Source organism: Stegastes partitus, unplaced genomic scaffold (genome assembly GCF_000690725.1).
Source record: "Stegastes partitus isolate 25-593 unplaced genomic scaffold, Stegastes_partitus-1.0.2 Scaffold774, whole genome shotgun sequence".
Classification (NCBI taxonomy): domain Eukaryota; kingdom Metazoa; phylum Chordata; class Actinopteri; family Pomacentridae; genus Stegastes; species Stegastes partitus.
The window spans coordinates 49,953-62,924 of record NW_007578505.1 but is presented as its reverse complement, the minus strand read 5'-3'; the positions used below and the strand labels follow the sequence as shown (position 1 = coordinate 62,924).

The 12,972-nt window shown below is 42.9% G+C and overlaps 1 protein-coding gene across 1 annotated transcript in view; it reads right to left on the bottom strand.

The window, feature by feature from the left end:
- The window catches only part of slc7a11 (solute carrier family 7 member 11), a 31,559-nt gene extending 19,371 nt beyond the window's left edge, over positions 1–12,188 (bottom strand). Inside the window, exons 1-4 of the mRNA XM_008291963.1 lie at positions 11,640–12,188; positions 7,576–7,702; positions 1,837–1,952; positions 179–304 (exon numbers count right to left, since the gene is read on the bottom strand). Coding sequence (XP_008290185.1) covers positions 179–304; positions 1,837–1,952; positions 7,576–7,702; positions 11,640–11,922 — 652 coding nt within the window. The 5' untranslated portion in view covers positions 11,923–12,188. The remainder of the gene's footprint in view (positions 1–178; positions 305–1,836; positions 1,953–7,575; positions 7,703–11,639) is intronic.
- Between the last annotated feature and the right edge of the window lie 784 nt (positions 12,189–12,972).

Here is a 12,972-nt window from a genome sequence, read left to right as displayed (position 1 = left end):
AGCCTGGAGATGTTCTTGAACAGCAGTTACATGAATGGAACGATGAGAGTCCCCCAGAGTCCGGACGGTGTTTGGAGCTCTGGTGTAGAGCTAATAGGGGCTATTAGAAGTGATGATGATGATGATGATGATGATGATGATGATGATGATGATGATGACGGGGTGGGTGGTGTTTTACCTTTAAAGAGCTGGTACATTCCAGGCACGATAATAATGCCGATAGCCAGCAGCTTGCTGAAGGTGAGGAATATCTGAATCCTGGCTGTCCAGGTCACACTCATACTGTTCAGGTACATGACAGAAGCTGCAGAGAAGAGAGAAGGTTATTAACAGCAGCCGAGAACACTCTTTCCAAACGTACTAGTTAGCCATCCTGTCCCTTCACATGTGGTATTTACATATATTTGTCTGTAGAGATTGAAGTCTAAGTGACAGTATTGGAAATACACTGAATTTGAACACTTGTCAGTTTATTTCAACAAGGCGCTGCACCACTCAATGCTGCAGCTCTGTGGCTCATGCTAACATGCTAACATGCTCAGTGTTGCAGACATTCAGGGTAACGAGGAGTTGCAGCAACACACTCCACCGACAATCAAACTGAAACCATCAACACTCGGTAATCCACCATCACATTCAACAGCTCGGTCTCCAGAAAGGCAGCATCTCATGCATGAACAACACTGGCCTGCATGGATAAATATTGGGTTTAGGTGTCGATAGAGCCCTGATATTTACTGCTCACATGCTGTTGTGCAACTCCTCATTTCCCTTATTTTCTACAGCAGTAAGTCCAAAGTCTGAAGTTTGCATGACGCACAGATAAACAATAATATCAGATATACTGGGTTAAAATTAAACTGAAACGTCCGGTAACTCTGGGCCCTCCTTAGCTGTAAACCACTGGGAAAGCTTTCAACTGATATCACAGATTCTGTGTCATTGTTCTCCTTCAGAACCCGGTTTGCATTATTAGTGGACTGTGACAAAATGCATTTACTCAGTTACTGCACTTCAGGACCGTTTTCACATACTTGAACTGTAGCTGAGAATTTCCATGTGATGCTACTTCCTGCTTCCACTCCTCTACACTGCAGACTAAACCACTGAACTTTCTACTCCATGATGTTATCTGACAGCTTTGATTACTTTTAAGATTAAGATAGCACAATGGGCAAGCTTCTTCAAAAGCCCCACATTGTTAAAGCTGCTTCCAACCTTTTTGTCTTCCTCTGAAAAAAACATAAAACATTGTTTTCTCACATTTCAGATGCCTGTGAGTTGTAAACAGGGATCTTTCCTTCTAAACTTGTGGCTCTGGCTAAACGTGGTTTCTCTTTATTTCTCCGTAATTTATAGGAAATACATTAATAAATATGTGTCAGAGGGACAAAATCAGCTTGTACAATATCACGAGGCATGAGAGCAGCATTCAGGCACCATTTGTTGGTTAAAACACTATAAACTGCTCCTGAATGAGTCTGTGGCTGTGAGATGGTGACTGTCGCTACCACGGTGTTAGATTTCAGCTTAGATGCGACAACATTGGCGACTTCTTCTCCCTGATCTGCTCAGTAAGCTGTGGTATACATCTTTGCACAGTTTCTGTTTCTGTTCTTATTTAAGGTTTCATTTTAAAAGATAAAGGCAGTCCTGGCTCCACATTTGTTTTCCACATGCATTCCATCACGCTGCCTCCTCTGCCTCTCACTGCACCGTTAGATGTTCTACAAGCATCTACGCCTTGTCATTTGCCAAGCAGGTCACACCAGGTCAAGAAGATGTAACCCTGACACATTATCAGATAGATGTGGGAATATAACAGGAGTCCAGTACTTATGCCGATGGCTGTGGCCAGCTTGACAGCCATGGGGGGGATGTTGCACGGCATAAACAAAGGCTCCAGGATGTACTGACCAAAGGCCAGAGAAATGACTGCCATTGCTGCAGGCCTGCAGGACACAACACAAATGGATCAGTTGTCACAATGACATGAATCAAACAAAAACGTGCAGAGTTGTCAAACCCACAAAGGATTCTTACTCACCTCTTTTAAGACACTTTTCCTTATATTTTATTTTGTTTAGCGGCACATTAAGTGTATGAATACATTGACTATTTTCAGTGAAAAAAAGAAAATGCAGCAAACAGCAGACAGACCCAGTTACAAACTCGCTCACAAACATGGTGACGGTGTAGCATTGAGTGGCTACAGAGGAAACGGTGTGGATCAGAATCAGAGCTGAAAGAGGATGAGTATTGGACTTACTCTCCATTCATTAGACGTGATGTTGATGTTGTTCTGCAGGATGTGAAAACATTCAAATGTCATCAGACGATATTGACATAACTACGTCGTAAACGCTTTGCGTGTGTTTTGCACTTCGGTTACCTCCTCATGGACGATGAAATGATCTCCAAAAGGCACAAAGTTACAGACGACACATTCCCTTTACATTTTGAACAAAATCTTTTTTTTCTCTCTCTTCATCTTTCACATTTTCAAAATAACAAAAAGAGGAAAAGGGCCACAGCAAAAGTTTGGGCACCCTGCACACCTAGCAGCACCCTCTTTGGCAAGTATCACAGCTTGTAAATACTTTTAGTAGCCAGCCAGGAGTCTTTCAGTTCTTGTTTGAGAGATTTTCGCCCATTCTACTGTAAAAACTCTTCTAGTTCTGTGAAGTTCCTGGACCGTCTTGCATGCGCTGCTCTTTTAAGGTCTGTCCACAGATTTTCAATGATGTTCAGGTCAGGAGACGGTGAGGGCCACGGCAAAGCTTCACCTGCGCCTCTTGAGGTCGTCCATCGTGGATTTTGAGGTGTGTTTAGGATCATTATCCACTTGTAGAAGCCTTCCTCTTTTCAAATTCAGCTTTTTTACAGAATTTTTAGAATTGAATTGAATCCATTCTTCCTGCTACCTGTGAAATGTTCCCCGTGCCACTGGCTGCAATACGACCCCAAAGCGTGATCAATCCACCGCCATGCTGAACAGCTGGACAGGTGTTCTTCTCATGAAACTCTGTCCTTTGTTCTCCTAACATACCTTTGCTCATTTCAGCCAAAAAGTGTAATTTTAGCCTCCTCGTTCCACAGGACTTGTCTAAAACTCAGACCCTGAGTTTTGTGGCGACGACGCCGGAGAGGTTTTCTTTTGATGACTCTTCCATGAAGGCCATATTTGTGCAGGTGTTGCTGAACAGTTGAACTGTGTACCACAGCTCCACTGTCTGCCAGATCTTCCTGGAGGTCTCCTCCAGTCACACGGGGGTTCTGACTTGCTTTCCAATGATCCTACGAGCACTTCTCTCTGATAGTCTTTTTGGTCTTCCAGACCTTGTCTTGTCTTGTTTCTTAACTACATTCAGAACTTAGGAAATCTGTACCTGAAAACGTTTTTCTATCTTTTTATAGCTTTCTCCTGCTTTGTGGGCGTCAATCATTTTCAGTTTCAGAGTTCTAGGCAACTGCTTGGAGGAACCCACGGCTGCTGATTGTTGGGACACGGTTAGAGGAGTCTGGGTATTTACAAAGCACTGGAACTTGCATCACCTGGTCTTTCCTAATGATGATTTTGAACAAACCACGACCCTATCAGGCTAATTAAGGTCTGACATCTTGGTCACAGTTATCTGGGAGCTCAAGGCTCCTGGGGTTCTGTTGTCGGGTGCTGCTTTCATTTGTTCACTCAAAACTTGTACAAAACAGAAATAAAACATTGATATTGCTTAAAATGTTGAAAAGAGTGTTTCATGTTAAACGTCACGCCTTTTGGAGATCATTTCATCTGATACTTGCTTAATTGTTCACATGAACAGAATTTTTGACCAGAGGTGCTCAAACCTTTTCATGCCTCTGTGTAAAGCTGGTTTTCACACATTCCCTGTTACTGTAAATGAAATGAAGAAAGCTGCACTGACAGAATGTAGTTGTATTTTGTTGCTGGTTAATATAAAAGTACATGAATAGATTTTTGTTTGGTACTAATTGATTTGACAAAACTAACACACCAAACAAAATGTGTCATGTAGGAGCAGCAAATAACAGCAGTAGTAACAGTAATGTACAGGGAATGAGGCTCCGCTTCACCTACTGACAGTTAAAGTGGTTTTGATGATTCCTAACTTAATCAAATCATGTTTGCAAAGTATAAAGACAAATAACTTCCCTACAAAATAAATGTTAAAATAATAATAATAATAATAATAGACTACTTCACATGTGTATTAGACCCCCACCCAGTGTGAGGTTTACGCCACAGCTGCCCTAAATTAACACCGATGGTAATCACCACAACCATGTCTTATGCTTCTGTCATGGTTAATACACCAGGATGTAGAAGCTCTTTAACCAACATGATGTTTTTAATGCTAAAATATAATTATTGTTTCCATGAATTTTCAAATTTACAGTTTTATAAAAATAAATGTTTTAAATAGTAAAGCACATTATTATTTTTTGATGAAGATGTCAAATTACAGTGATTTACTTGCATTCCTGAACAAAAAAAATAAATGTTTTAGTGACTGAATGTGATGCTTGATTAACTCCTCAGAGAAGCCCAGAGGCTCAGGTTTGGGTATAAAAAGGTGAATTCAGTTAGAAATTCCTCATTCCTGTTCAAAATGGTAAAACATGGAGAGCTGAGTGTGAACTGAAGCCCTTCATGATGCTGGATGTGCTTAAAAAATTGCACAGGTGTTCTAATAAATCTGTTAAGCGCTGTATACACTGAATATTTCAATTACATTCTGCAGAGCAAACAAAGCAAATGAGAGATAAATACTAATAAGTGGCTGCAGCGAGCCCAATCTGACCCGACTCTGACTGTAGCAGGTGTTGTTGCTGCAGATGTGTGTGCAACATCAAATGAACATCCTCCTAGACAAACCGTTCCTACAATCACATCCTGGTGCGGTGGACAGTCTATAGACTTGGTTTTAATAAGAATGAATAAAAGTTGGCCAGTCCCGCAGGCTCATCGTATGGCTCATCAGTATTTCCCTCCTTCATTTCCCACAGCAGCCACTGAGCCACTGCAGCCGGGGAAATCTCTCTTTGTCCCTCTTATTCTTGTTTTCATTCTCTGCTTCTGTCTCTGTTCATTTCCCATGGTTTCCATTCAGTCCCTCTAGCCTGGGGGCAGCATAAAATTGGGCAGCTCAGGACAGCCACCAGACTGTTTGTTCTGCTCCGCCTTGGCCGTATACACACAGCTGTGTGTGGAGCGTTTTCTCACCTCTCCTGTCCAAACTAAACTCAGCATCCAACGCAAGGTCACAGGCAGAGGCTTGTGTGGAAGCCTCTGTTAAAAAACAACCAAAAAAACACAAAAAATCTGGTCTGACAGATCTTCTGCACCACACGTCGTATGTTTGGGAGCCTAACCACTGAGTCATGCACTGCAGGCTTTAAAGGTGCCTCTGAAAGGTTTGCAGGTTGTTCCTTCATTGAGGATGGCAACTACAGTAAAGATGGATTCCCATGGTCGCAAGTGACTTCTGTGGAGATCTAAAAACAACTGTGCTTTCATCAGTGCAGTCAAATACAAATGTCAAGTGAACAGACATAGAGAGTGGTGTATTGTGCCAGCAGAGGGTCAGGATCAGGGTCAGGTGTTTTCAGGCTGTTCATAGCCTTTCAGTCTGAGTCAGCCTTAAAAGTGTGTTTGGTTGCCACGTTTAACCTGCAGGAGTCTCTGAAGGCACCTGTAATGTGTTTTTAGAAAAAAACAACTCACGATGCCTAACCAGGATTTCATAACGTCTCCCTGAATCTTTACTGCAGAAAAAAAAAAAGAATCTATCAAACAGCCGAGAATTACAGCTGTCACTGAGGACAAGCTCCAAACCGAGAGTCTGATAAATGTTAAGTGTCAGAGAAAATGATTCCTGGCATCAAGAGCCTGACAGCAGAGAATAAGTCTGTGACTGATAGACAAGATACACTAATGGTCTGCCACGTATACACTTCCACGTATCAGCAGGTGCCATGTTTCATTTATACAAGAGAAAAAGGTTTCAGTGATGAGGACGATCTTCCTCTGAGGCGAATTGTATTTCAGGAAAACTTTCCTGGAAAAACACAAGACAATGTAAGTCTTTGTTGAAAAGCAGATGTTTTAAACAGCACATTGTCTTATTGTCAAGCCAGAAGGTATTCCTGCTGCCTCGGTGAAAACATTAGATGCACAGTTCTGAAACATGCATGAAACTAAATTTGGGAGGAATCATCCAGGCTTTTCTTATTTCATGCCTTCAGCAGTGCAACAACACAATAAAGGGTCCAAAGCATCTAATTCCTCCGTGACTTGTCCAAGACTTTTCTTTACAAAAACCCTTTTGCTGTATATAACATAATGTAATGTTGGGAGGGTATTAAGGGGGGTTAGATAGATACCACACAAGCCAAGTTTGTTTTTCTTTCTAAAATAATCTCCATCCGGGAGCTTTTGAACAGAGTCCAACATTTTTTATTCTGTTTTTGGTCCGTTCAGTCATCAAGGAGAACATGTAGAAAGCTGCTACACAACATGTTTCAGTGGCTTACGTTGGGTGTTTTAGCTAAATTTATTTTGGCATGTAGGAGGCAACAGATCTGAAACTCAAGCACATAAACTTGCCTTGGCTAACGTCGCGGGGGTTTTCGGTTCCTTCCCACTGCTGAAGCTTAGAGGGAATCCAGATGTTTTGGATTGTTGGTGTTTCTGCCTTTGTTAAGCGCTATGAGATGACCTGTTGTTGTAAATATCCATCCATCCATTATCTATACACCGCTTAATCCTCACCAGGGTCATGGGGGGCTGGAGTCTATCCCAGCTGACTCAGGGTGAAGGCAGGTTCACCTGGACAGGTAACCAGTCTATCACAGGGCTACACTTAGAGACAGACAACCAAGCACACTCACATTCACACCTACAGACAATTTACAATCACCAATTAACCTCAGCATGTTTGTGGACTGTGGGAGGAAGCCGGAGAACCCGGAGAGAACCCACGCTGCACGGGGAGAACATGGAGACTCCACGCAGAAAGATTCCAGTGCCCCCACCGGGACGCCAACCGGAGACCTTCTTGCTGTGAGGCAACAGTGCTAACCACCTGCACCACCCTGCAGCCCTCTGTTGTAAATATGCGCTATACAAATAAAACTGAATTGAATTGAGTTAAGATGTGCGTCCATCAGACCGTTAACATAAGCTTTCCTTTGGATGTGTGTTCACAAGGTGTTTACAATGTGATTCTCACTTACACACACTCGTGGACCAGAGCTGCTGTGCAGGGTGCTCAGGGTTCAGTGTCTTGTCCAGAGGCACTGAAAAATGTGGAGGGGATTGGGATTGAGCCCCCAACTGTGTGAGTGGTGGACAACCTGAGCCAGGGCTGCCCTGTCCACCTGGGTCAAACGTTCATTCTCTTCAATCTCAGCTTTTGGTCTCGACAAACTGCTAAATTTTTTACAATGTGTTCCCCAGCTAGAATTTAAATGTGTCTGTCTGCTGTGGTGGCGCACAATGAGTTGTCGTAGCTGAAAGTTGGGTTCAAGAGACCAAACTTATAGCCTTATACCTACCTTATAGCAATGAGATCAGCCCATAGTCTTATAAAAGCCATCTGGGGTCCAAACGCTTCCATTATATATGTGTAATGTCCACCAGACTTCTTAATACAAGTCCCCAGCTCGGCGTAGGACAGGGCTCCTGCAGTGACAGAGGTGACATATTAGTTCTGGCTCTGAAACAAGAGGGTAGTTACAGAAGAGTCCCAGGGCTGTTAAACTGTCTCCGCCACATCCATAGAACAGTACAGTCTCTCCCTGGGCCCCATGATCACTGAAATATATTACTGTGGGAGCCTCTCCGGGTCCAGATCCATAACTTAAGAAAGTGAGATTTAGGTGGACGGATTTTAATTACAAGTTTAGGCAATGGGAATTAAGGAGAGCAGGGAAGGGGTTAAGGGAGGGTATTCAAGGATAATGTGCTTAGGGCTTTCATTACAGCATGAAAACTCCAGGATTTAAGGATACCACTACAATATACATATATGCTACAGTACACAGATGGGCACAGCGCTGCCTCCTGCAGCACTGCTGTTTCTACTGTGACTGCTAGAAATTACATTATACACTCCTTCAATGCTTTTTTTGGGGGGCTTTTTTTCCCAATTATGTTGTGGCAGCAAACGTAATCATCGGTGGGATTATGTTCAGTGGGAACGGTTTTATGAGTGAATGAAGCTCCACCTTTATAAAGCGAACCACAGCTGCAGGGAGACTGCTGAAGGTTCATCTCTCTGTCTGTGGTTTAGGCAACAAAAAGCACTGTGGTTGAGGTTGAAAGAAGTTGAATGTAAATAAACACATTGTGTCACAAGTTACTTTGGACTTTTCCGGTATTAAAGCGAACCACTATCTTTCCCCAAACCTCATCCAAGAGCTAACAGAGTCAGAACGGAGCCAAAAGGCAGCTGAATGATGCTGCTAGCGGGTGTTCTGCTGCAGGATCACACAGTTAAGGCCCGCTAGGAAGTCCGACTGATAGAAAACCTGTCCACACATGGACAGAAAAGTCAAAAAGGATGTAAAAAGAAGACATTTATTTCACATTTGAAAAAGGGAAAAAGCTGTCTGTGACGTTGTAGAGCAGCTTTTATTAGCTGGATGCTGAGAGTCACTTCAGGTTCAAGAAAAATTCTGCATGAAACGTGTCGTCCATTCTGACTGTAGCGGTGAAAGACCGACGTGTACTCAGCTACACTGCGCTGCTATTTACAGTCACATTTCTCATTGTTTGCTCTGAAGGTCATTATTTCTGACTGTTGTGGCAAATCGATGAGCCACTCAACTGGTCGGGAGTGAGCTTGCTTTTCTTCCCCCTTCACAGCACAGCACCCTTAATCCAGGGTATTCATTACTGAAATTAACTATTTATCAAGGATGACATTTTTGAGCTCCTTAATTCCTCAAGCTTGCCCGTGGACAAAACCTACCGCTCTTACTCCTTCCATTCTCATGTTGTGGAAAAAGAAAGAAATCAGGCTGCTAGTCTACAAAAGAAAAAGGGTTCTAGAGGGTTAGGTTATGGTTAGTGTTGCCTTCGTGTGAGTTAAATTTCATCATCTTACCGAGTGCACAAGAGTCGGACCAACCACAGATGTCTCCGATGCAACACTTGCATCCGTGCACGACTATGGTGCAACGGCACGAGTATGCATGGTTGGAAAGAGTATATGAACATACTTATATGGAAATAGGTATGCGAAGGAGACTCCAAGCATCAATAGTGGAATAACAATAACTGTGCTTTGTGGTGTCGATGTGTGCAGACAGTCGAATCAAGGAACTGATGAAAACCTTGTACATCCCTGCAGTCTGGACGGTTTCATATCTTTGGGCACTCCGTTAAAACGTCCATCTTCTCACCATATTATGGAATAAACTGCAAAAGTCAACAAATACTTCCAAATACTCTTATTTTTGAATCACATTTTGCTCAATGGATACATGGACAGTGGTCTGTCACCACAGTCACATTAGGGTTTCTGTGAACAATGATAAAAGACTTTAGAGTTAAAATGGGAGGTGAACCTCTGTTTCTACACGAGGCTGAGAACTTTCTGTAAGGCTCTGCTCTCTGTCTGCAGCCTCAGATGGATTCAGTGCCTTTGTTTGCATGTGGCACCAAGTAGCTCTTTATTAGCAGCATTCACAAACGTAGAGACTATAAATAGTAATCACTACACCTCGCTGCAGCACCACCTGCCCTCTGTGCGTCTCAGCTCGCTTGTAGCGATACAAGCCGGAGTAATGAAGGGATTAGATGCAGGTTTTCACACGTGGTCCTTCTAAAAGTCAAGTCCTGGCGGTTACACAGTAATGCTGCTGACTGGGGTCATCAAATTACTAAATGACAACTTTAAATGAATGCCAGGCTTTGGTGGACCCTGCAGGTCTGGGGGGCCCTGGGGGGCAACTGGTTGATGATCTGAGCTTCCTTTCACGTGTGCTTCAGTTATTCTGGCATGCACTCTGCGTTATTACTCTATGATCAGCGCCAACTTGATGTCTTTTCCTTTGTTAATAGGGCAGTTATTAACTTTACCTCATGATAAAATCATGTATTTTCATGTGGGGAAAACATGTGATAACTGAACCCTTTCAACACTATGGGCCGCTGTACCGGGCTGGCATTAAGACTCCCGTCCAATCCTGCAACCCGGTATAGCGGCTCCGGTATATGGTGACCTTCTGCTACATTCATTTTGATTATCTGTCAGTGGGAATCCCCGAATGTGAGCAAGAGATTCAGTCATGAAATAAATTATGAAAATAATAATAAGAATAATAATAATTATTATAATAATAATAATAATAATAACAGCATCATAACACAGTAACAGCCCGTTACACTGCAAATTGGGCCGATACGTTGTTTTCGAGGGTACAGGAGGGTATAACGGGAAAATATTTAACAAGCACCGATGGAGTTTCACTACCGTCATCCTCGCTGCTAACCTTCCCCCCTGTACGCTGTAAAAAAACATCCTGGTGAGGACACTGGCATGTAGACATATATCCCTGGTAGTGTCTATGACCAGAGTGGACTTCCAGATGTATTCAACCGTCAGCTTGTCTACTTTTGATTGATACCTGATATGTAACGATGTGAAGTCTGCTTAAGAATCTATGAGCGATTAATCAAAACCACATCTGATCATGAAGTTCAAGCAAAGTGTTGAAAGGGTTAAAAGGTTGACATAATGCTCGCCATTAATGGGTTAATTATTACACTTAAGACAGCAGAGAGAATCATATACTTGTGGGCTAATAATGCACTGTGTTGGTCAGCAGCTAGCACGATCCCAAACAAGTCCAACCGTCCTGGAATAACCTCAGCTGTTCATCCTTTACACATGCATAACATAACATAACATAATATAATATGTGTGGCTGGTGCAGAACACGAACACACTGCTGGAGGAGGACGTGTTTTATCAGGCCTCTTGCTTCTGAATGCCAGAGCGGATCAACTCGTCATATTCTTACATTTGTTTCAATGTGATGTCTTAACCAGGAGCTTTGAGCTTCTGGATAATCAAGCCTCTGCACGTCTAACAAGAAGCTATGTGAACAGCATTTGTGCACCACGATGGGAACCACACGCTGGCATGGTTTGTGTCCGCTCAAACTGATTATTAGATAGAAGAATAAAATATTCATAATCAAGAGATGAGGAGGTGTTTTTAAATTCACTCAACATGTGCAGCTTCTTTCTGTAGAACAGCATGAAGGCAGGTCACACAATAACAGAGCAAATTCAAACTGGTTTTTAGTGATAATAAAGTGCTTTGTTCTCAAACTGTACATACAAACTGTTTATGTTCTTAGTCATAAAACAGCATCATAAATTATTAACGCTCATTGTTTTTAATTAAATGTTACATATTTACAGGTTTTATGATTATTACTATTCACAGGTCTTATCTTAATATTTTCTACATTTGCTCTCACCAGATTTTTTTTAATCTGCGTGCAGTCAGTCAGTATTTCTGAAGTTCCACCTCCACCAGCATCTTTCTCAGCCGCTGCACGTGCTCTCAGATCAGAACACACAACAAACTTCTGAAACAACTCACCGAAGAGTGACAGCACGCCACAGGCGATCCACACTATCAGGGACATCCCGATGCTACCCGAGTGACTCAGGATTCCCTTTGGCGAGATGAAGATCCCGGCCCCGATGATGGTCCCGATGATGATGGAGATCCCTCGGAGCAGCGTCACCTTCTTCCCCAGTTCCACTTTTCTGTTGTCCTCGTCCTGCACTTTTGAAACTGGATCAGTCCCATTTTGGGAAGCTTTGTGTCCGTTTGCAGCGGCTTTCTCATCACTGTGAGCAGATGCAGACCTGTTGGTCATCTTTTGAGGCACTGCACACAGTGTTCTTTCGGTGGAGTGTTGCTGACCTATGAGCTGCTCCTGGTCTGGGTCCACTCAGTCTGTGACTGAGCCAAGTTGCAAAACTCAGAGAGGACAGCCCTCCTCATTCACTCTCCCTCTCCCTCTCTCTCTCTTTTATTGTCATTGATGCCCTGTTCACTGATCCCTCTCTATTAAACCCGGGGTGTCTCCTTTTCACCTCTTTGATGTCAGCAAACTTTTTTTCTTTTTCTTTTTTTCCTCGTTTGCCTTTCCTGGTTTCCTGGTTGCTCCGGTCTGAATTGCTGTCTCATCCTGTGCGAGGGTTTCTGTAGTCCCTCCCCTCCCACTTGTGAGTTCCTAAAACCAGCTGTAATTCACTAAGGTGAGGAGTTGTGCTGCTTTGATGCTACGTAATCTTAACGCAACCACATGTTTTCACAGCACCTTCGAGCTTCCTGGTCTCTGCTGCAACTCCCAATTCTCTTTTGTCTACTTTTTTCTTCTCAAAATTCAGTATGTGGTTCTGTTTTCAGCCCGATTTCAGTCCTGGCTCAGATTGACTTTCAGCATTAAAACAAAGCTGTAGGAATTGCCCTGTGGGGCTTTCATCTGTGGCAACAAGCTCGGATGGGACAGACTTCTTAGCGACTACTTCTGATTGTGGTGGGGTGTGGTGCTTTAAGAAACAGGAACTAGGGAAGTGTTGGCAAACACTTCAGAACTGTTATCAAAGATCCTAACACACACACACACACACACACACACACACACACACACACTAGTCTCTCTCCATTCATTGGGTATTATCAGGACGCTTATCTCAACCCCAATTCTAGCCTGAACCTCAAAACCAAGCTCGGTCTAAATGTGCTCACAGTGCAGCAGTGTTGCTACTGAATGATAGTTACACACCTGGACTTCTCACTCATGTTGAAATTAGACTTGAATTTATCACAAATGCAGCTCTAAGTGCTTCTCAAGATAATAAATTAAAAAATATGGAAAAACAAAGAGCATAAGAAGTAAAACAGGCAGTAAAGGTGGTAA